This window comes from Perca flavescens, chromosome 12, assembly GCF_004354835.1.
Source record: "Perca flavescens isolate YP-PL-M2 chromosome 12, PFLA_1.0, whole genome shotgun sequence".
NCBI classification, from domain to species: domain Eukaryota; kingdom Metazoa; phylum Chordata; class Actinopteri; order Perciformes; family Percidae; genus Perca; species Perca flavescens.
In genome coordinates, this window is record NC_041342.1 from 12,385,099 (window position 1) to 12,406,091 (window position 20,993).

The window sequence follows — 20,993 nt, forward strand, 5'->3', positions numbered from 1 at the left end:
GCATAACTGTTAGTGCTCCTCTCATGTGTCTCGTTTCTATATGCTAAAGACACTTGCAGAGCATCAATCTATGTGATAATTGTAACTTCGGTACTGTATTTGCCTTGTCTCTAGTTCGATTAGACTGTTTTAGCGGTACAATGTCTTTGCAGATGTTTATTGTTTTTTTTTATGCAGATTTACTTGCGGTACTTCCTTCCCCCTTTTCATGCGAAACTGTTCATTTCATCCCAAGCTTGACTCAGAGCTGTAGAACATTTGATGTACAAAAAAAGAAAGAAAGCAGTAATATAACTCATGTACAGTATATTTCAGACACATACAGTCAGTGTATGTGACTACAAAGTTTCATCACTTTGTTTCTTTATGTTTTCAGAATATTTGCTAGCTCTTAGATTCTGTTTAAGGAAGCACAGTACCCAGCTAATGTGAGCCAAATGAAGGATGTCTTTTCATGTAGCAAGAAAGAGAGAGAGAGAGAAAAAAAAAGAACCAGGCCGTTTGCCATTTAGCATGGGCTCTGTGGTCTGAGAGATTATCTAGTGCAGTATGCATGGAGTCCTTCATTTGGATTGTTGTTCTTCTTGTTTCACTTGGCACCAGTGGTTGATAATTGTACTTTTTGTACTGCAAATACAGTATGATGTGTGGTAGTACTATGCACAACAGAGTCATATGTGGATAATACGTTTTTAGATTTACAGACCGTGTTCTGAGATCAGTCTCCTCCCTCTGTTCTGTGCTGTGGCAGTGAATTTCTCCCATTTCCCTCATGTCCATTTGGCCTGAGGTAAAGATTGTACCATCGTTGTTCTACGTCACCTTCAAAGCACAGTCTATTGGCGTAGAGGCAGGGTTATTCAGTCATGGTTGCGTGGTCGATAAAAATGAAAGGTGTCGCGCGATGCCGCTTTTAAATTTGATTTACATAGTTGATTTCTTGAGAGAATGAATGAATATAAAAAAATCTCTACATTTTCTAACATGTCTCATGACTCAGACTGCCAAACAGAAAAAAAAATATTTTTGTAGAAAGGCATAGAAGAGTCACACGTTGTTGGCAACAGAAAGTTTTAGAATAAAAAGAAAAAAAAGCTTTTTAAAGGTTGCACATTTGGCATTTTGGATTTGTTTTCATTTTCGTTGGAGAGGGATAGAAATTGAAGTGAGATTCACCTACTCTTCTGGTCACGAAAGTCAATGATGTACGTTTCATCCGAAGACCTACGCTTCCAACAAACACAATGCTTTTTCCGCATAGTCTCATTTCTGTTTTTGTAATGTTGATTCACAATTTTCAGGTAGCGACATTTTTCCACACGGACCAGTCGCATTTTCAAATGATAGCCAACTCGGCCTGAAAAGTTTGAATCAAGACGTCATTTTGATTTCAGTCAGGATGAATCAACCGGTAACGGCGGTGCTTCTGATTAGAGGGCTAGAAACACACGTGAGCGAGAAAGATTAGAAGTGCCTTTAGTCGTTGTGATGAGCTCGTATTCTCCTCGCTGTCGCTGGAGCGTCGCTCTACAAGATGGTGCCACCACCACCATTTGCTGTGCCCCGTGGTTCACACATTTGCCATTTATCAAAGACTAAATGGTATCTGGCAAGTGTGTGTGTGTGTGTGTGTGTGTGTGTGTGTCTGTGTCTGTGTATATGTGTGTGTGTGTGTGTCAGCTTGAGCAAATCTGAGCACATTCTAGATTTTAGTTGTGCCTCTTTGTTGTTACATCTATAGTTGTTGCATATTCCTTATGTCTATGGTGGGGGCTGTACAGTAGCTTGGTGCTCTCTCTCACTGTGCCCCAAAGCTAGATTTCTTTGGTGTGTTGTTTTTATTTTTATTTTTATTTTTTTTGTCTGGTATATTTTTGAGAAATCTCAGATAAGATAGAAATGTGAACCGTATATATCCGTGGCCCAGCCCAGTTGTCTGAAGCTCATTTGATAAGCTCTCAAGTTAATGCATGCAGCATTTCTCAGTGTTTTATATTAAGAGTCAGTTCCTTTGCGAACAGGCAATCTGGTTGAGTCCTCCGCCACTGCTGACGCATCCATTATCCAGTTTGTTGGACCAACACTTTTGTGACTGCACTTTTTTTTTTTCCTGTTCCACACACTCGTGTGTCAACGCCCAACAACCATAAACTCACAGACAGTGGTGAAGCTCAGTTGTCAATAGTGTTTTTAGTTGATAGTTTTAGGGCTTTCCATACAGTATATCAGGAGTGATTGACAGTTTTCTTTATGATATACAGTGTACAGTATATGCCTTTTTGGTATTTTGGCGCTCAACAGCTGCTGTCATGTACAGTAATTCTGATGCTTTTTGGCTGATTGCAATGTTTTCATTATAGAGCTAGTTTTACTATATGGACTGTATAAACTGTAATACTTTTCAAATCAACTTTAAGGAGAGCTGCTGGCTCATTATGCAATTAGTGTCCACACAGGAAAATTGTCCAACTTAACAAGACCAATAACATTGTTTTTCCTAAAGGGTCAGTTCACCCAAATCTGACACTTAACTACTAGTGCTATCTAAACATGCAGATTTTGAGATATCACTCTTTTTTTAATTTTCCTTGGAACTACTTTCTACTGAAGAAATAGTCCCTAAGAAAACTGTTCACAGTGAAGTCTTTGGATTATCCAGAGTAACCAAAACATTGTTTCCGGAAAGACATATTGCTGTTGATTATTTTTTTAGTGAAAGTGAACCTAAACGCGTGGCTAGATACTGCTAGGTGTACCAGGTGTCTGGGAAAACCATGCTAATGGGTTGCAGTTTATCCCAAAACAGGCGGGCTTGTTTCAAAGAGGTTCATGAACCAGCTGGTTCTTCTTCCATGTAAGCGATTCGATGAACGTATTTGAGTTGCTTAAAGGAAAATAGAAATGTAGAGCTGAATAGCTTCCGGCATCACTTGTTAAGATGACCATTTTTGCAGTGCAGGGAAGACACTTTGATCCGCCATATTTGCCATGTTAAGCACAGCTGTTCAGCAGTTAGAAGCAATGCAACTTTAGTAGCTATGAAAGCTGGTCGGGCATTGAAACGGGCAGAAGACAACGACTTTATTGCGCATTGACTCGGAGTTGAGACTTTTAGCCCACTGTTGGTAGAAGTTGCTCTGAAACGCAAGGCTTTCACCCTGCTCATCCAGTAGATATGCATTTGTGTCGGCGCTTCTTGTAAAAACACTTTTCTATATGACAAATGATCATTCGAGGAGTTCAATATTTTTTCATCGGCTTTGGTACACTGTAAATGACGCTAATTGAAATGGCCTCGCACACAAAGCACATCTTTCACTGACTACAAAGAAACCCATATATTTGGTGTCTATTACGGTTTGAAGAACGAGAGACATATTAAGAGAATAAATATTTTGAAATATATATACTTAGATATCTATATTTTTGAATGATGTCATTCTGATTTGGATTGCGCTCGAAACCAATCAGAAAGAGGCTTCGGTGTGACCGTGATCTTTCGACTTCTGCGGCTGCGTCGTATTGAGCAGTTATGAAAACGCAAGCATTTTTACTCTCAGCTGCAGTGCGCTTCATCGTGATCAGCAATCGACTTTACAGTTTAACGACATCCAGTACGCGTAATCTATTAAGCATGATTATCAGGTGGCGTTGAGAGGAAGAAGCGAGCTCACGTACACGTACAGTACAGTATGTACAGAGCCGAGTCTGTATGTTAAAGGAACACGCCGACTTATTGGGAATTTAGCTTATTCACCGTAACCCCCAGAGTAAGACAAGTCGATACATACCCTTCTCATCTCCGTGCGTGCTGTAACGCTGTCTGACGGCTCCAGCATTAGCTTAGCCCAGCACAGATCCTGCAGGTAACTGGTTCCAACTAGCCTACTGCTCCCAATTGTGACAAAAGTGACAAAATAACGCCAACATGTTCCTATTTACATGTTGTTATTTGTATAGTCACAGCGTGTACAAAAAACAACGTAACATGAGACACAGCCATCTTCTAACCCTAAACAAACCGGGAACTATATTCTCAGACAGGCTTGCTGCGGGCATATCACTCCGCCTAAGTACTATATTCTTCCGCCTGAGAATATAGTTCCCGGTTTGTTTACAGTTAGAAGATGGCTGTGTCTCATGTTACGTTGTTTTTTTACAACGCTGTGACTCTATAAATCACAACATGTAAATAGGAACGTGTTGGCGTTATTTTGTCACTTATTCGGAGCAGTAGGATTGCTGGAACCATTCACCTGCAGGATCTGTGCTGGCCTGATGCCGCTGGAGCCGTCAGACAGCATTACAGCACGCACGGAGATGAGAAGGGTATGTATGGACTTGTCTAACTCTGGGGGTTACGGTGAATAAGCTAAATTCCCAATAAGTCGACGTGTTCCTTTAAACGCAGTCTTGGCTGCTTTGCATTTGATTCAATATTTAGAGAGGGTTTTTGTTTTCTTGAACGCGAGTTTTTTGTCATTTGGAAGATTCTGGATTTTTTCTTTTTTTGTGAGTAGACTGGGAGTGTTAAAAGTTCCACCCCAACACTTCCAGTAGGATGCAGCGAGCCACAGAGACCCACCACCGATTGGACCCCGATGCTGTAACAAAGTGAACCATCTTTACCACTGTACGGTCCTTTGGTAGATCCCTGTGGTCGCTGAAAGTAAAAGTCCAACCTGTTGACCTGACAGAGTAAGAAGGTACATGATTGAACAGTTCAAGATCACTCCTTTACGCAGATCTTTGTACATGGAAAGTGTTCTTTTATGGTGCGTGAGTGTATATATATATTTTTTGTATTTGGCTTTTTTTTTAAAAAGCCGATCGATTTGTCTGTCCAAGTGTTGTTTTTTTTGGTTTGTTCATATCTGTTAATGATAACCTTACAGAGCCTATAAAGAAAAAAAAATAAGCTAGCTTGAATTTTTTTTTTCATCCGTACAGAAAAAAAAAGAAAAAGAAAATACAAATGTTTACAATATGTAATTAACCAAATAGTAAATATGCGTTTGAAAATCAATCTGTCTGTCCCTCAAAGTGGCTGTGATAGATTGATTTATATTTCTTTATTTCCTCTGTCGTTTTTAAACTTGAAAAATGTTATGACTGTTTTTTGTTGTTGTTTCGATTTGTTACTCTTTTTTTTTTTTTTTTTTTTTTTTTTTCTGACTTATGAGAACAGTGCTCCCTCAACTTCAGAATAATAACTCAACAAGATTCATGTTTTCATAATACGTAGTTCTTCATCAGTCTTTGTCATTCTTTTACCTGCTGACTACTTCACCTCACACTGAGCCTTGTATATGCAGGACTGAATCCTAACTTGAGACGCTGTTGCCATCTTTTGCTGTTTATAATGTAATGTAATAATGTACAGGACGGTAGATTTCAGCATGGCTCTGCCGGCTGTTTCTCTGGTAAGGACTCAGTTAAAAGAATCTATATGGGGTGATATACCCACATGTTGTGAATAGCAGTAAAAAAAAAAAAAAAAAAAAAAAACACGCCACTTGGTGAACTTGCTTGAGTACAGTTTTAGTACATGAACAGAGTTGGAAATTCAGGAATTACTATCAAGAGCTATCATGGTCTTGATTTTGCACTACAAAACAAATGATACTCAAATGAAAAATGGTTAACTAATTTCTAAGACCAAAATGTACCCACTGTAGTCTCAGCTTGTGTGATTTCCATATCAAATATGACATTGACAGCTGCACTTTCATTTCCCCTTTTTCTGCCGGTGTTCAGTCTTCTCACACCATCACTGCATCAGTTTGACCTGAAAGCGTGCCATTCGTTGGATTATTCTGATGTGAATGTTGTAGTGCTTTTCTCTGGTGTACAGTAGTTCATATTCAAGACCCAACTCTGAACGTTGGAGACCAGATTGGGCAGTGATCCATCTGGCAATGGCCCGGGCAACATTACAGAGCAGCAACAGTTTCAAACATACATATCCACATTTTTTACACTCACAACAAGGCAACGTCTTGTCTGCTTTGCTTTACCGTGTTGCCCGACAAGTTGCCTAATGTGTCACTGCCTCAAGAGCAGCAGATACACGGTTCTCAGTGCATGGTTAGCAACAATGTGGTCTATTCTTTCTTTGAAAAACAATGAATGGAAATGAATGGGGAAGTCAGATAAAGCTACTCTACACCAAAGTGCAATTGAACTCAGAGGGAGCACTGTTGTTTCAGCCAGTAGAGGCCTATTGGTTGACGTGTGCCCAACCCCTATGCACAAAATGGTTCTTCTTCTCTTCTATTGTGTTATCCTCCCTCTGTTGGTCTGTCTTAATTCAGATGCGACATTTTCTTTCTTTCTCTCTCGCGTACAGCTTGCTTCAGAGTTGTGATTGTCCTCAGACAGGTACTCTTTCATCTGTACGGTTCTTTCTTTAGGCTGATGCAATGATTTTAAAAGACAATAAAAGATATATAAAATGACCTTCGCTGCTCGTCAGATTTTGTGTTATTTGCTTCATAAAGATGTGCCAATCTTCAACTAATTACACTTCCACATACTGTACTCATATATTCACGTCCTAGTTTATACTCTGGCAGACTTTGCTGGACTTAAACATGATAACATCGCTCATTTGTAGCACTTGTCATTTACAGTGCCGTTCTCAAAATGCCAAGACTATTTGTTCAGTTTGGTTTGCCCAAATTAAAGGCACCATGTGGAGTGTTTGACCACTTGTAGTGCTATGGAGCGGTGTTTTTGGAAGTGGGTCTCCATTTTGTTTGTATTATGCACCCACACAACGACTTGTGTGCACGCTCTGCTAACAAAAATGGCCAAACAGCAATGCACCTACAAAGGCAGTGAAGAAGACAGCAAGCCAACACAGATAAAAAAAAAAAAAAAAAAAAAAATAATCATTTGACATTTTTAAAAGTGATCTTGCAAATGTTGTATGAGGAATGGACTGCATTCAAAATGTTTGCCAGGCTTCAAGGAGACACGCAATGCATTTTGGTGAGAAACACTATAAGAAACCTTCACACAAAAATCCCTTTCTCAATTTGAACTGAACAGTTTCATCGGAACTTCTTCCCTAGAAAGCAACCCTAAAATGAACACTGTTGATACTGAGGTCTTTAACCAGAGTAACCAGGACATTTGTTTTCCAGAATGATATTGTTACTGATTTTATATATATATATATAATCGTTAATGTGGGAGAACCAGAAATGATAATATACATTCTCTTTCATTATATTATGTTGGAGGCACACATCTTATAGGGGTGTTTGTCCGTATCAAATGTTTTATTTGTTTGTATATGTCTAGTTCATGATATGTTTTTGTCCCCATGTGCCGAAATTGTGTTCAATGTTCTATGTTGCTGCAGAACAGGAACCTGCTGGAAACCAGATTTTAAACTGAGTCATGCCCGTTTATATTGTTTATGTTGCTTTTAAATTTTCCTGTATAATAAATGAAATGAAATTCAATGAAAACCTGGGCAATGAAAACCAAAACTATCTGAATGCCTAGATACCACAAGAGGGAAGAGAGAAAACGCGTGTGTGTGTGTGTGTGTGTGTGTGTGTGTGTGTGTGTGTGTGTGTGTGTGTGTGTGTGTGTGTGTGTGTGTGTGTGTGTGTGTGTGTGTGTGTGTGTGTGTGTGTGTGTGTGTGTGTGTGTGTGTGTGTGTGTGTGGAAGTGTGTGAATGACTGTACTGTACTGGTTTAGTTTAATCCGAAATCTGAGCTAAAACAGAGAAGCGAAGCAGACAGGATGCAGAGTGAGTCATGCAGTTGTGTTGTGTCCTGCCTGCTTTTTGTGTCTCTTTTTCCTAGATTTAGAGGAAAGCAGGGAGAGATCATGTGAGAGTCACCAGGTAAAACCTTTCATAATGTTCAAGGGTTAAGAATATTTTGCTTCAGTGTGTGTTTCTCATGACCTGTGGACTAAGGAACTCAGCTGAGACATGCCATCGCTTTATAATGTGCACAAGTCATGCCAATGATACTATCCCATAAAACAACAAAGTTGGTGAACTGATCACAGGACTGCAACTCCTCCTAAGAATATTTTTCAATTTCCTCCTCCTCCTTTCTCTGTGCAACAACAGTTGCTATACAGGAACTTTTTGGACTTATATACAAAACATGACAATTGTGGTTGAGATGTACTCAACATTTACTTCCTCTCTATTGGCTGAATGCACTTAATCCAGTGTATGTAGGAGTCATTTAAGTACCTTAATATAACTCGGAGGACACAGTATAGTGTCAAATCAGTGCATGCTGTGAAATGAAGTTTTCCAAGCTTTTGTGATAAAATGCTTAAAGTTTTTACCCAGTTTCCACTCTGTTCCAAGATTTGTGAAACCAGCGTTGGAACTAATGCAACTAAGTAGCCTGCATTTACTGTACCTGCAGATTACTAGTGCGGTACAAGTACGTAAAGGAATACTTACTCCACCACTGTGAAACAATGTTTTTTTTTATTGTTTTTATATCGCATTATTTCCTTCTGAAAGGGCATGCAATATCAGGATGTGAAACCCTGTGCTGAAGAAACGTACACTACCGGTCAAAAGTTTGGGGTCACTTAGAAATTTCCATTCCAGACAGAATACCAGCAGAGATCAGTTGCATTGTTTTTTTTAATCAGGGCAGCAGTTTTCAGATTACATTATGTGCTTACATAATTGCAAAATGGTTCTCGACTGTTGTAGACAGAAGTGGCTGAAGAAATGCTTGAAATTCCATGCTTTTTGGTCTAAACGTCATACCCAAATTAAAAGTGGTACAGCTCCCATATACTTTGACACTCAGGGGTATGCCTGATATCATTGGAAAGGAAACACTCAAGTTGTGTCAGGGTGATTCTAGGCCTTACTGACACAGAGTTACAGAGGCTAGAATGGAGATTTTTTATTTCTGTCCAAGTTATAAATCTGTAAAATTATTAAAATACACTGCTGTAAACACATCTGACAGGTGACAGACAACACAGCATTAGCCACGTCTCAGCTTACTACAGAAAAAAAATTCAGAAGCTAAAAGACTCAAAAATGGATTTTATATGAATTCTTTTCTACAAATATGTCTGTGCGTTTTTTATTTCTATTTGAAAAGTGCAAATAAAAAAGCCAAAAAACTACAAAATACAACACTTCTCAAATACACAAACAAACCCACATCAATCACCTTTCCAATGATATCAGGCACACCCCTGAGTGTCAAAGTATATGGGAGCTGTACCACTTTTAATTTGGGTATGACGTTTAGACCAAAAAGCATGAATTTCAAGTGTTTCTTCAGCCACTTCTTTCTACAACAGTCGAGAACCCTTTTGCAATTATGTAAGCAAATAATGTAATCTGAAAACTGCTGCCCTGGTTAAAAAAAACAATACAACTGATCTCAGCAGGTATTGTGTCTGGAATGGAAATTTCTAAGTGACCCCAAACTTTTGACCGGTAGTGTATGCCCACACAAAACCTCATGACATTTAGACTAATTTCTGTGGAATCAATGCTTCCCTAAACCAGCAGCAGCGAGGGTTCTCTTCTAGTTACAAGTGACGCTGGCTCGATCAGCCAATCAGTAAATAGAAAGCCTTCACGAGGAAGTATTGGTGCCGTATTTAAAGTTGCAAGGGAGCTACAGTTTTTAGATCACTGTTGTGTTACCAACGTTGTTTTTTTTTTAGTTCCAAACTAAAGCTCTGTGCTGCACCTGAAGATGAAGGCTCCTCTGCTGCTGGTTTTAACTGTTTGGTTAAATGTTCAGTTCGGCGGTTGCGCGCTCTCCTCTTCATGTTCCCATCCTCCATCCGAGTGGTGCTCGTCTCTCGACTCAGCTGTCCAGTGTGGGGTGAGATAAATTATGTATTAGCAGGGCGTTTATCTTATTATCTAATTTTATGACCACGTCAATTATCTTTTTGAATGGCTGGCGTTTGTTGGCGTCACAGGACAGTCACCAGATATAGTTCCAGGTATCGTCCACCTTTCTAAATTAACTGTGCTAGAAAACTAAGTGCAGCTTCAGTAACAATAACGTCATTAACTAGCTAGCTATAAAGCAAGCTAGACGCTGCTATGTGTGACCAATTAGCTAGCTAGCTTAGCTCACTTTCACTGGTGGAAACTAGAAAACTCCATAACGCCAATGACCATTTTGTTTTGGCCATAGTTCCTCCTTGAGCCTGTTGTGAGTGGTCATGGTACAAAATAACATTTCCAAGTGTCCAGATGCAGCAAAAACGTAACGTTACTAACGACGAAACGTTAGCACGAAACGACATTTGGATTTGTTACTAAGGTTAGCATTCCATTCGACGTCACTCATAAGTTGTGTTTTTTTTATTTATTTTTTTTATTTTTTTTTTACTGTCGCTCTACAGAACAATTTAGGGAAGGAGGAAGTAAAAAACAAAATTCCCCCGTCACACAATAGTTTCTCTTTACATCTGTGTTGCCGAAGGGGAAAACCACAACAAAGACATGAGTAAATACATCTGATACAATGAAAATTAACAGGATCATTCTATTTTTTCATTGAAGATAATTAACAATCTCTGTCTCTGTTTTTTTTTTATTTTTATTTTTTGGTGGCAGTAATTTAAACTGATATAGAAGGGAAATGCCACCAAACTTTCAATTGAATTTCAGAAAATATATTAAAAAAAACTATTACCTCTCGTAATATTTCCTCCAAATGGAAAATGGCCTGACCCTGCAGACACACACACACACACACACACACACACACACACACACACACACACACACACACACACACACACACAAAGAGATGTACTGTAGAGTGGTCACACAAAAGTAAACCTCCTCACTTGTGCCCCCTTGTGCAGGTTTTGAAGCAGTGCCTTGAGTCCAACTTCACCAGGTCCCGTCAGACAGCAGATAAAGTGGAGGTGGGGCTGTACTATGAGAGTCTGTGTCCCGGCTGCAGAATGTTTCTCACTCAGATTCTCTTACCCACCTGGATCTTGCTGAATGATATCATGACTGTAACACTGGTGCCCTACGGCAATGCAGAGGTAAGCAGTGAACAATGCAACTTAATACACTGAAATTGTAGTTTCTCGATATATTATGGAGTGGGTGATGGCATTGTCCTGAAAAGAAATTAAGTTTTTTTTACTTAAAAAAAAAGAAAAGAAAAAAGAAAAAAGGCAGGAGAAGGGTAGATGATCCGAGATGAAATAAGCCTAAGTAAAAAACATAAACATAAACGTCATAAACGTGACGTCTATTATAAATAAATATCAAAAATGATGTTTAGTTATGAACCTGTTGCATTTATCCCACCCCAGGAGAAACCTGACGGACAGAAGTACATTTACGAGTGCCAGCATGGAGAACCAGAATGTCTGGGCAACATGATTGAGGTAAAGTCACACCCCCAAGAGGGAAAACCGCTGAATAATCCTGTAACTACAATTCAGAATCATGTAATCTAATAACAAATTTTAATCGAATAAAATAAATACTTTTTTCTATCTTATCTATCTACCTATCTATCGATCTCTTCTCAGACTTGTATAATGAACATGACCGACACTGCTTACCTGATCATCTACTGTATGGAATCCTCTGCCGATGTCATCAAAGCAGGCGAAAGTGTAAGGAAGTCTGCGCACGCACGCATTTCCCCAGTCATTTGGCTGGTGTCTGTTTGTCTCTCGCTATAATCTGCCCTTGTCTTTTCGGTCACTGCCACTTCCCCAACTTATTATTTATTATTTCAGTGTTTATTTCCCTCCATTGTTGTTTGTAGTGTGTGAACCTCTACAGCCCTCAGTTGAGCTGGGACAGCGTCATGAAGTGTGTGAAAGGGGATGTGGGAAACCAGCTGATGCATCAGAATGCCTTGATGACCAAAGCCCTGAAGCCTCCCCACCAATATGTGCCCTGGGTGACCATTAATGGGGTAAGCCTCCAGTGTATTTAGCGGTGAAACCAATGGCCTGTGGTGGGGGGGGAAGAAAAAAAACAAACTAGAGACCGCTCGAAACTAGAAAGCTCCAGAGCTGAATAGAACACATCATTCCTGACTTGGAATGAAACTTGCATTTCCGTCCTGACTTACTTTAAAGCCACTCTCACTGCCATTCTGCCGCTGCCGTTGATGCTCACTTTTCAAACAATTGGTGTGTACATTTACATTGGTGATATGTTCGTGATTATTTTGACACTTGATCGGCCCCAAAGCATCAGCCTCTAAGTGAAAGAGAGCTGTGACTGATAGGTCTAGGTCAAGCTACATTTTAAAGTAACTCCAAAGCACGGTGCAGCAGATGCTACTGCCTCTCTGCCAAGCCTCCTCAGGGGAACTGGAGCTTTATTTTTTTGAACTTGTCAAATAAGGCTTCAACAGAAAATTTAAATGCAGTTTTACAGGACACAAATGTATATCAATATTGTCCCATGTAGAACTGAATAGTTGAGTTTGTACCCCTGTATGTGCACATGAAAAATATAGAAACATTTCAGAACAAAGTTTACATTTGGGATTTTGTTATTTAGTCCCCTAACTGTATTTGATTTCTCTCTGGTATTCATGAGAATATTACTACATTCTTTTACAAGCCTGTATGAAGGTGATTATCAAGTTGGACTTTGGGAAAGTCACAAGCAGCAGTCTTGGCGCCAAGGGGGTGCCCCTCATAATAATTGGCCAAAGATTTTCTGACCTTTACATCACCATCCAGAAAAATCCGATAAAATATCAAGACTATATCTGCTACAAAACACTTTGGCTCTATATAAGTAAGGTGACAGATAGCGTGGTTATTTCAAAGACTACCCTATTTTCATGTGATTATCTGTCATTTTTGTCCACACCTGTCACAATCTGCTGTGAAAAAAGTCAACTGTGCACCTGCACCCTTTGCCTAAATGCTACTTGTTTCTGTAGCCTTTGGGATACTCATTTGTATTTCATTTGCAGGTGCACACAGAAGACCTGCAGAATAAGGCCATGAATTCTCTGTTCACTCTGGTCTGCGGCATGTACAAGGTACAGTTAATGTTAAATCCGAGCCATTTCATTTACTCTGTGTTATGCAATTCTCCATTTTTAGCCCAATTTTACTGTGTGTTATGAAAGCACAAACGGTTCATAATTTTGTTATTTGCTTAGACTTGACCGTTGACCTTTTTAACAAACTCTACATTTGTTTTTAGGGCACCAAGCCTGTGGCCTGCGGGGGGGGCCAGAGACACTACAGTAGCTACTGCCACAATGAGTGAAGGAGCAGCACTGCACATGCTTGCTCTGATCCAGGTGTGGCCACTAAATAAGGAACACTGAGAAATGTCATCAAATATTCTTTTTTAATCTGTGATGTTACTATCTGTTTCTATAAAGGGAAAATAAAAATCACCTCACTTTTTAATTCACAGATTATAAATACAATTTACTTTCTAAAAAATAAATGTGTCCTCATTGAAATGTTATCTGCTGAAACCATAAATGCTCTTTGAAGCATTTTGTCTCAATAATAGCGTTCTGGGATGTGCAGTGTCCTTTGCAAAAGTCTGGTGAAAGTGCTCTTGTTGCCGGGTTAGCTCAGTTGGTAAAGCAGGCGCCCCTATATAGAGGTTTACTTCTCGACACAGCGGTCACAGGTTCGACTCCGACCTGCAGCCCTTTGCTGCATGTCATTCCCCCCTCTCTCCCCTTTCATGTCTTTATCTGTCCTGTGAAAATAAAGGCCTAAAATGCCCAAAAAATTATCTTAAAAAAGAGACCGTTCTCTCGCAGTCCTTTAGATCAGTGGTTCTCAAGCTTTTTTCAGTAATGTACCCCCTTTTGAACAGTTTTTTTAAGCCATGTACCCCCTAATCATTTTTGGTGGAAAGAAGAAAAAAAAAAAGTATATAAAGAGGAAGAATACAGCGAGGTCAGCGATAGATTTATTAAATAACAGCCTTGTACCTGGAAAACATTTAAATGCTGATGAAAAAAAGGTGGAAAAAAACTTTGAAAGACAGTATAAAGAAGGAAGTAAGGCAAGAATAAATTGAAAATAGTAACAAAAACTTTGGAAAAAAACAGTAGAAAGAAGGAAAGAAACACTAGGGTGACAAAACAATTCAAATAAGCGACAAAGTTGGAAAAAAAAAATGACAAAAAAGCAGAAGTAACTACAGCCTTGTAACTGCAAAAACATTTTGCAGACAAAATGTCACGTACCCCCTGCAGTCCTCCAAAGTACCCCTAGGGGGACACGTACCCCCGTTTGAGAAACAATGCTTTAGATGGCGCCACATCTCGTGATCTTCAGTCAAGTCAAACTTTCTGGTTCCACCAGGGGAACTTCCTCTGTAACCAGAGGTAATGAAAGACAGAGACATGAATCATGTCCTACTGCTGTCTTAAAATGTTTGTTTGTTCTGCGGATTCCTGAACTCTGAGCCTAGAATAGTCGGCCAGATTATCCGGAGAGAGATTTTACACGGTTGCTTTAATGTTCAATAACATGTTATTTAAAATCTAAAAATGCAAAGTGTGCTAAATAATATGTTATATACAAAGTGCATGTCAATTTTTTAAGCATACCAGAAAGCCTAACTAAAGGCGCTAAAAACATGAGTGGTTTTATGAGTCACATCTGACTTTTATGTTAGTGCGTTCATGTGGGTGTGCAGCAGAAGGGGGCAGGGTCATTAAAGTTCACAACGTCTCCTGAGAAAAAACATGGACTCAAATGCAGTTAGAAATAGTAAATCCATCCAAAGTTGTGTTTATGTTGTTAAAAAAAAAAAATTACATGCAGCTTGATCAAAGCCAGAGACTTGCCTAACCAGGTCTGGAGGCACAACGTCCACTGATTCCACAGTCAGATAGACACACATGAATAATGGCCTGTCATGGAGGCTTCTCCACCACCTCAATCTCACAACCAGCTGACATCCCCTGGCTCCGTATCCTTTTCTTTTTCCTGCTCCAACTAAGCTAATTCTCCCCATTTTCTAAAGTATTTGTTGCTTTTGGGTGTAATGAGGTTACAGTCTAAGAAGGCCACGGTAGAAGGTTAAAGCGCACTAAAAAGTGTGCTGAGAAAGTTTATCACTGAACTAATGACAGCTGAGTGTTGATAAAGGGGGCGTGGAAACGGTTGTTTTTGACTGAGCGACGGCATACCGAGGTATTGGTGCCACAGACTACTTCATATCTGATCTTAAATGTGGTATCTGTATCCTCCTCTTTGGTATTTCCTTCCCGGTTGTCTTGTTCCCATGATGCAGTAGCTGAAAGTATGAGGAGAAATAACTCATCTAAAATGTTCTACTTCAACGAGGTAAGGGTAATTAATGAACCTCTAAGAAATACCGAAAAGAAAATAATTGCTAAATTTGAAGAGTTGATTCTGTTTGTCTCCTAGGACGCGTATGTATTACGTTTTTCTGACGTCTTTTCAGAATTCTAACAAAAAAAGCTGTTCCATTGCTGCATGTTCACATTAGCTATAGTGCCAAAAGCAAGATGGCAGGTTACTTGTGGGATTGATCTGTTGTTCATTGGGATTATGTCATAACGCTCACATATTTTTTCTGTCTTTTACCAGTGTTGCACATTTGTGGAGAAGATTAACAGAGCTTAGTATGTTACAATAAGCCCTGTCTAATTTAAAATTCAGGTTAATATCAATACTTTACGTTTATTAGAATTAAACAAATGAGGTTTGGGAGCCCATTCAAAGGGCATTTTGAATTTACGTACATCATTTACTAGTTTTTTTGTCACTAAGAAGAGAAATCTGTTAATGGCAAGAGAAAGTCACATTAACCCTTTGCTCTGGATCTTGGTCAACTTGGTCAGAACTGGTCAACAATAAAACCAAGAGAGTGCTGACAGTCGGTTATGGAAAGATGTTAATTCCTAAGCAGATGGAGAGATAAGGTCTCGGGATGTAGCAGGAGACACGCGCTCCTATCTGTTCTCCCTCCACACTGACGCTGAAAGAGAGAGATGCCCTGAGAGCTCAATCCCAAACACTATCTCACTGTGAGAACCGTCTTATTGTGTCCAAGGTGATAGTGTGTGGGTCTCAGGACCTGAAATCAGATAAACCTTCCAAAAAGAATGCCCGAGTGAGCTTTTACGTGCCTCGTCATGTTTCTAGCAACAGCACAAAAACAGCCCTGTCTGCAACCTTACCTTTAGATCTCAGTGGATGGTGTTGTTGTTCATACCGTCTCTTCGACAAGTTCGGCAAAGGCCGAGCTTGACCTTTTTTTAATTTACAGATTCCTGAATAATATTATTGTATATGGGGGCATAGCACAACATTCTGGGCCCTGTAGAAAGGCATTTTCTACGGGCCCCTGCGTCCACCGCTATTCATTCTAGCATCTTTTTGGGATCTCCTCACATGAGGGCCCTGGGTACTCAGTCCCCTTCACCCCCCCACAGTCCGATGCCCCTGATTGTATAGACATGAAAGTGCTGCGCTGTCAAGACAGACGCATACTTGTAGCTTTCTTTTGCTTTTCCTGCAATTTAGTTTAGTCATAAAGCAGCTTAAGTAACTGAGAATGTCTGAATGAATGAAGCTTACATCACCTCATCATTACATCAGCAATTAATATCATTAACGCCATTGGGGTAACTGAGAGGTATCTGTGTGTCATTCACATATCAATGAAAAATACATTGTGCTGACACCAACTTTGCTATGAAAGAAGTGGCCTGCATCTCATTTACTGTCTATGGAGCATCTACATTTCACATATTTTTATGCCATCACAGTTGGTAATGTCTAGTTTGACAATTAGAAGCATCTGATCTAATAATGTAGCCAAACATGACAGCATCCTGTCCTTTCTTCTGCCTCCCAGAGACAGTGGGAGTCTTCAGAGCAGGCCTCCTGCCCATCACCATTAGTCCATGATCCCGATGTCAGATGTGTTGTGAAGAGGCTCTTCTCAGGCACCCTGCAGCTGCCCAGGCTCTCCTGCAGGCCCTCCCCGCGCGATGACCCCCAGCCCGGCCCCTCGGCTCGCAGCATCAGGCCCTCCAGGAGCCTGGGGACTCTGACCAGCTATATCTCCAAAGCCCTGTGAGTCAATGGCTCTATGTGTGGTTGTTTCTGCACTGGCAAACTTCATCATTCTCACCAAAACGTTGGGAGTAATCTACATCATTTACCCTACCGAGGATCTGTTCCCACTTTTAAGATACTAGTGCAGTGCCCGTTTGGAACGGGCGATTGCTTGGCCTGTGGTAGGCTATTGCTGCTTGTAGAATTCATCAAAACCAAATTGTACCCCAAAATGACTTACAGAAGGACCCCAAACCACTTGATATGCAACTCCAGTAGTAGTAGTAGTAGTATAGACGTTGTACTACTGTATTTACCCGACAGAGAACGCTGCAGATTCAGAATGTAATCAGAAAATATCAGACAGTAATCAGACATTAGCGTCATGGACTGAAAAACTGATGTATCTGCCTGGTTCAACTCTGAGATTTTCTCGTATTGCACCGCTATGTGAAGGAATAATCTCCAAGATTAGGCTATGTTATGTTCTGTCAGCTCACAGCAATTTAATACAATAGCAGGAAAAGAGTCCCCCCCGCTGTTCTAAAGCGTTCTGCATGTGGTGTCTGCTGCTGTGCAGGATACCTTCCCCCCAAACACGGACACACATATATACAGATACATCTCGCTTTATAAAATAAATAGCCTGCCTATAAGTGGGATCACACTCTGTCTGCACTTGTTGTGTGGTTGTGCCTTGCATGTGTGGGATTCTGATACGTCCTTAAATTCGGGAATTGTCGTTTGTTTATTCAAAGTCAAAGACAGTCCAAAGTAGTGCTACTTTGCACATTTTTGTGGGTCTGATGTGTATGTCACATTTTAACTGCCAAAGCTCCGCTGCTCTCTGTCAAAAGCCAATGTGTGCTTATTTTACCTATATATTTAACGCTATCTTTTGCATTTCTAATCCATACAACTTCAAAATTGGCAGTGCACTTCCTCGTGCCCGTAGCAAGACAGCTGTCAAGTTTGAAATCCATCGGACTAACGGTTCAAGAGATATGTGCTAAACACCCACACACACAGACGGAAAGACCTTCCTGCAATTTATAGATAGATAGATGTGTTGGCAGTGTTGTGCCTGAACGCGTTCATTGAACGATAGCTCATAAACTCTTTCATATTTTGGGCAAACGTGAACTGAACGTACTGTATTACTGCCTGATGAACATTACTGTGAACTTGTTCATTCTGGCGTGTGTGAACGGCACGCTCTCTCAGTTTAACTTTGTTCAATAGGGTGCTAGATTTCTATAGAGCCTTCCAGGCCAAAACCCGGCTAAAACACACCGTAAACAGGCCTTCATATGTAGCGGAAAAAACACCCAATCTGGCAACACCAGCCACCGGTGTCGCACCGCCGCAAAACAAAAAGCAGCGCGGAGGCGACGAAGCAGCAAGGATGATCGTATGATCATTTAAACGAGTTTTATGACAAGGTCGGTGAGGATGAGAAAAATCTTACATTTCTGTGCAAACTTTGCCGGCTGGCTTTCAAAAAGAAAATCCGCACTTCAGTCACATCCACAGCAAACCTGAAACGGCACGTTGGACTAATTGGATATGAAGATGATATCTGACGCATAGTTTCAGTGTTTAAGCTGATAAAATAATTGCTGTCTGTGGTTCTATATAGGCTGTGGCAATAATTTTGAAAAAGAATAGCTCGCGGCAACATATGGAAAACAAGTATGAACTGAACTGAACTAGTTCATTTTAAAATTTGTGAACTGAACTTTGAACTAGTTCATGTAGAAAGTGAACCTTCCCAACACTGCGTGTTGGTATACAAACTTGATGTTGATCCATTTTTATTTCTTTTTTCTTTTATTTCAAACTTTCAACCTCCAATTCCTTTCAGCAAGCCCGCACATTTTCCTTTAGCTTAAGTGATTGTGGGCTCTGTTAAAAGGAGTGAGTTTCCAAACAGTTGGGCACATGTTCTAGATTAATGATTAAAACGATACGTGGTTAATAAAAATAAATAAATAAAAACAGCGCCTGTGAATCCAGCATGTTGTCGTCCTGTATTTAGGATAACTTCCAACTCCGTTTCCTGTAAAGTTTTGGAGTATTCAGCAGAGCTTGATGATATTTTCTTTTGCTTAATTTAGGTAGAATTAGGTGGATTTGCTTCTTGAGCATATGATCCAACAAAGTGTCCTGCTTAAGGCGTTGCTCTTCCCCTCTATCACACTGCTAAATAATTATCACTATAAAAGATCAGACAAACAAGGCTCTTGTGATTGTTTCTCCAAAAACATTCAAGCTGCACATTTGTAGCATGTTTGCCCATCTACACTGTATGTACTATTGAAACCAGATATTTACATACACTAAACAGCTCTGTAGGCATTCCTTCCACATGTGAAAAAAAGAGAATAAAGGGGCCGCACACATGCATACAGTGTAGATAAAGTTGAAACCAGATATTTACATACACTTAAAAAAAAAACACAAAAACATTTATTTCTTTACTGTCATGCATTAAATCAGAGTAAACATATTCTGTTTTAGATCAATACATATTAACATATTTTTTGCATTTGATAAATGTCAGAATCGAGCGAGGGAGGGAGTATTTTTATGTATTTTTTTTTATCACTTTCATCAAAGTCAGAAGTATACATACACTTCCTTAGTATTTGGTAGAATTGCCCCGAAACTGTTTCACTTGGGCCAAACGTTTTGGGTATCCTTCCACAAGCTTTCTACAATAGTTTGCTGGAATTTTGGCCGACTCCTCTTGACAGAACTGGTGTAACTGGGTCAGGTTTTATAGGCCTTCTTGCTCACACTTGCCTTTTCAGTGCCGCCCACAAATGTTCTATGGGATTGAGATCAGGGATTTGTGATGGCCCCTCCAATACCTTGACTTTGTTGTCCTTAAGCCACTTTGTAACTAATTTGGAGGTATGCTTGGGGTCATTGTCCATTTGGAAGTCCTATTTGCGCCCAAGCTTTTACTTCCTGGCTGATGTCTTCAGATGTTGCTTCAATATATCCATAACATTTTCTTATCTCATGATGCAATCTATTTTGTGAAGTTCACCTGTCCCTTATGCAGCAATGCAGCCCCACAACATTATAGTACCACCCCCATACTTCACAGTTGGGATGGTGTTCTGAGGCTTCAAAGCTTTGCCCTTTTTCCTCCAAATATACCCTTTATCATTAAGGCCAAACAGTTCAATTTTTGTTTCATCAGACCACAGGACATGTCTCCAGAAATTAAGATTTGTATCCCCATGTTCTGTTGCAAACTGTAGCCTGGCTTTTTTATGGTGGTTTTGAAGTAGTGGTTTTCTTCTCCAAGAGTAACCTTTTAGCTCATGGTGGTACAGGACTCGTTTTACTGTGGATAATGACACTGTCTTACCAGTTTCAGCTAGCATCTTCACAAGGTCTTTTGCTGTTGTCCTGGGATTGATTCTCACATTTCACTCCAAAAAACGTTCCTCTCTGGGACTCAGAATCCGTCTCCTTCCTGAGTGGTATGATGGTTGTACATTCCCATGTTTTTTATACTTGCGTATTGTCTGAACAGATGAATGTGGGACCTACAGGCATCTGGAAATTGCACCTAAGGATGAGCCACACTTGTGGAGGTCCACAATTCTTTTCCTGATGTCTTGGTTGATTTCTCTTGATTTTCCCATGATGTCAAAGAAAGACGCTCTGTTTTTGAGGTGTGCCTTTATCTGCATCCACAGTTCTGTCAAGAGGAGTCGGCCAAAATTCCAGCAAACTATTGTAGAAAGCTTGTGGAAGGATACCCAAAACGTTTGGCCCAAGTGAAACAGTTTCGGGGCAATTCTACCAAATATTAAGGAAGTGTATGTATATTTCTGACTTTGATGAAAGTGATAAAAAAAATACATAAAAATTCTCCCTCGCTCGATTCTGACATTTAACAAATGCAAAAAATATGTTAATATGT

The 20,993-nt window shown here is 39.9% G+C and overlaps 1 protein-coding gene across 1 annotated transcript; it reads left to right on the forward strand.

The window, feature by feature from the left end:
- Positions 1-9,589: 9,589 nt before the first annotated feature.
- Positions 9,590-13,405, forward strand: ifi30a (IFI30 lysosomal thiol reductase a). Its single transcript, XM_028593914.1, has 7 exons — positions 9,590-9,849; positions 10,850-11,038; positions 11,315-11,389; positions 11,537-11,623; positions 11,779-11,931; positions 12,952-13,020; positions 13,188-13,405. Exons 1-7 carry the CDS (start codon positions 9,718-9,720, stop codon positions 13,251-13,253), a joined length of 771 nt encoding a protein of 256 aa, XP_028449715.1. The 5' UTR covers positions 9,590-9,717; the 3' UTR covers positions 13,254-13,405.
- The last annotated feature ends 7,588 nt before the right edge of the window (positions 13,406-20,993 follow it).

Bases quoted from the DNA above. Each gene is read 5' to 3' on its own strand.
- ifi30a (XM_028593914.1), top strand. From the start codon at position 9,718: ATGAAGGCTCCTCTGCTGCTGGTTTTAACTGTTTGGTTAAATGTTCAG. The intron at 11,039-11,314 runs GTAAGCAGTGAA...ATCCCACCCCAG, and splicing joins TGCCCTACGGCAATGCAGAG to GAGAAACCTGACGGACAGAA. The intron at 11,932-12,951 runs GTAAGCCTCCAG...TTTCATTTGCAG, and splicing joins CCTGGGTGACCATTAATGGG to GTGCACACAGAAGACCTGCA.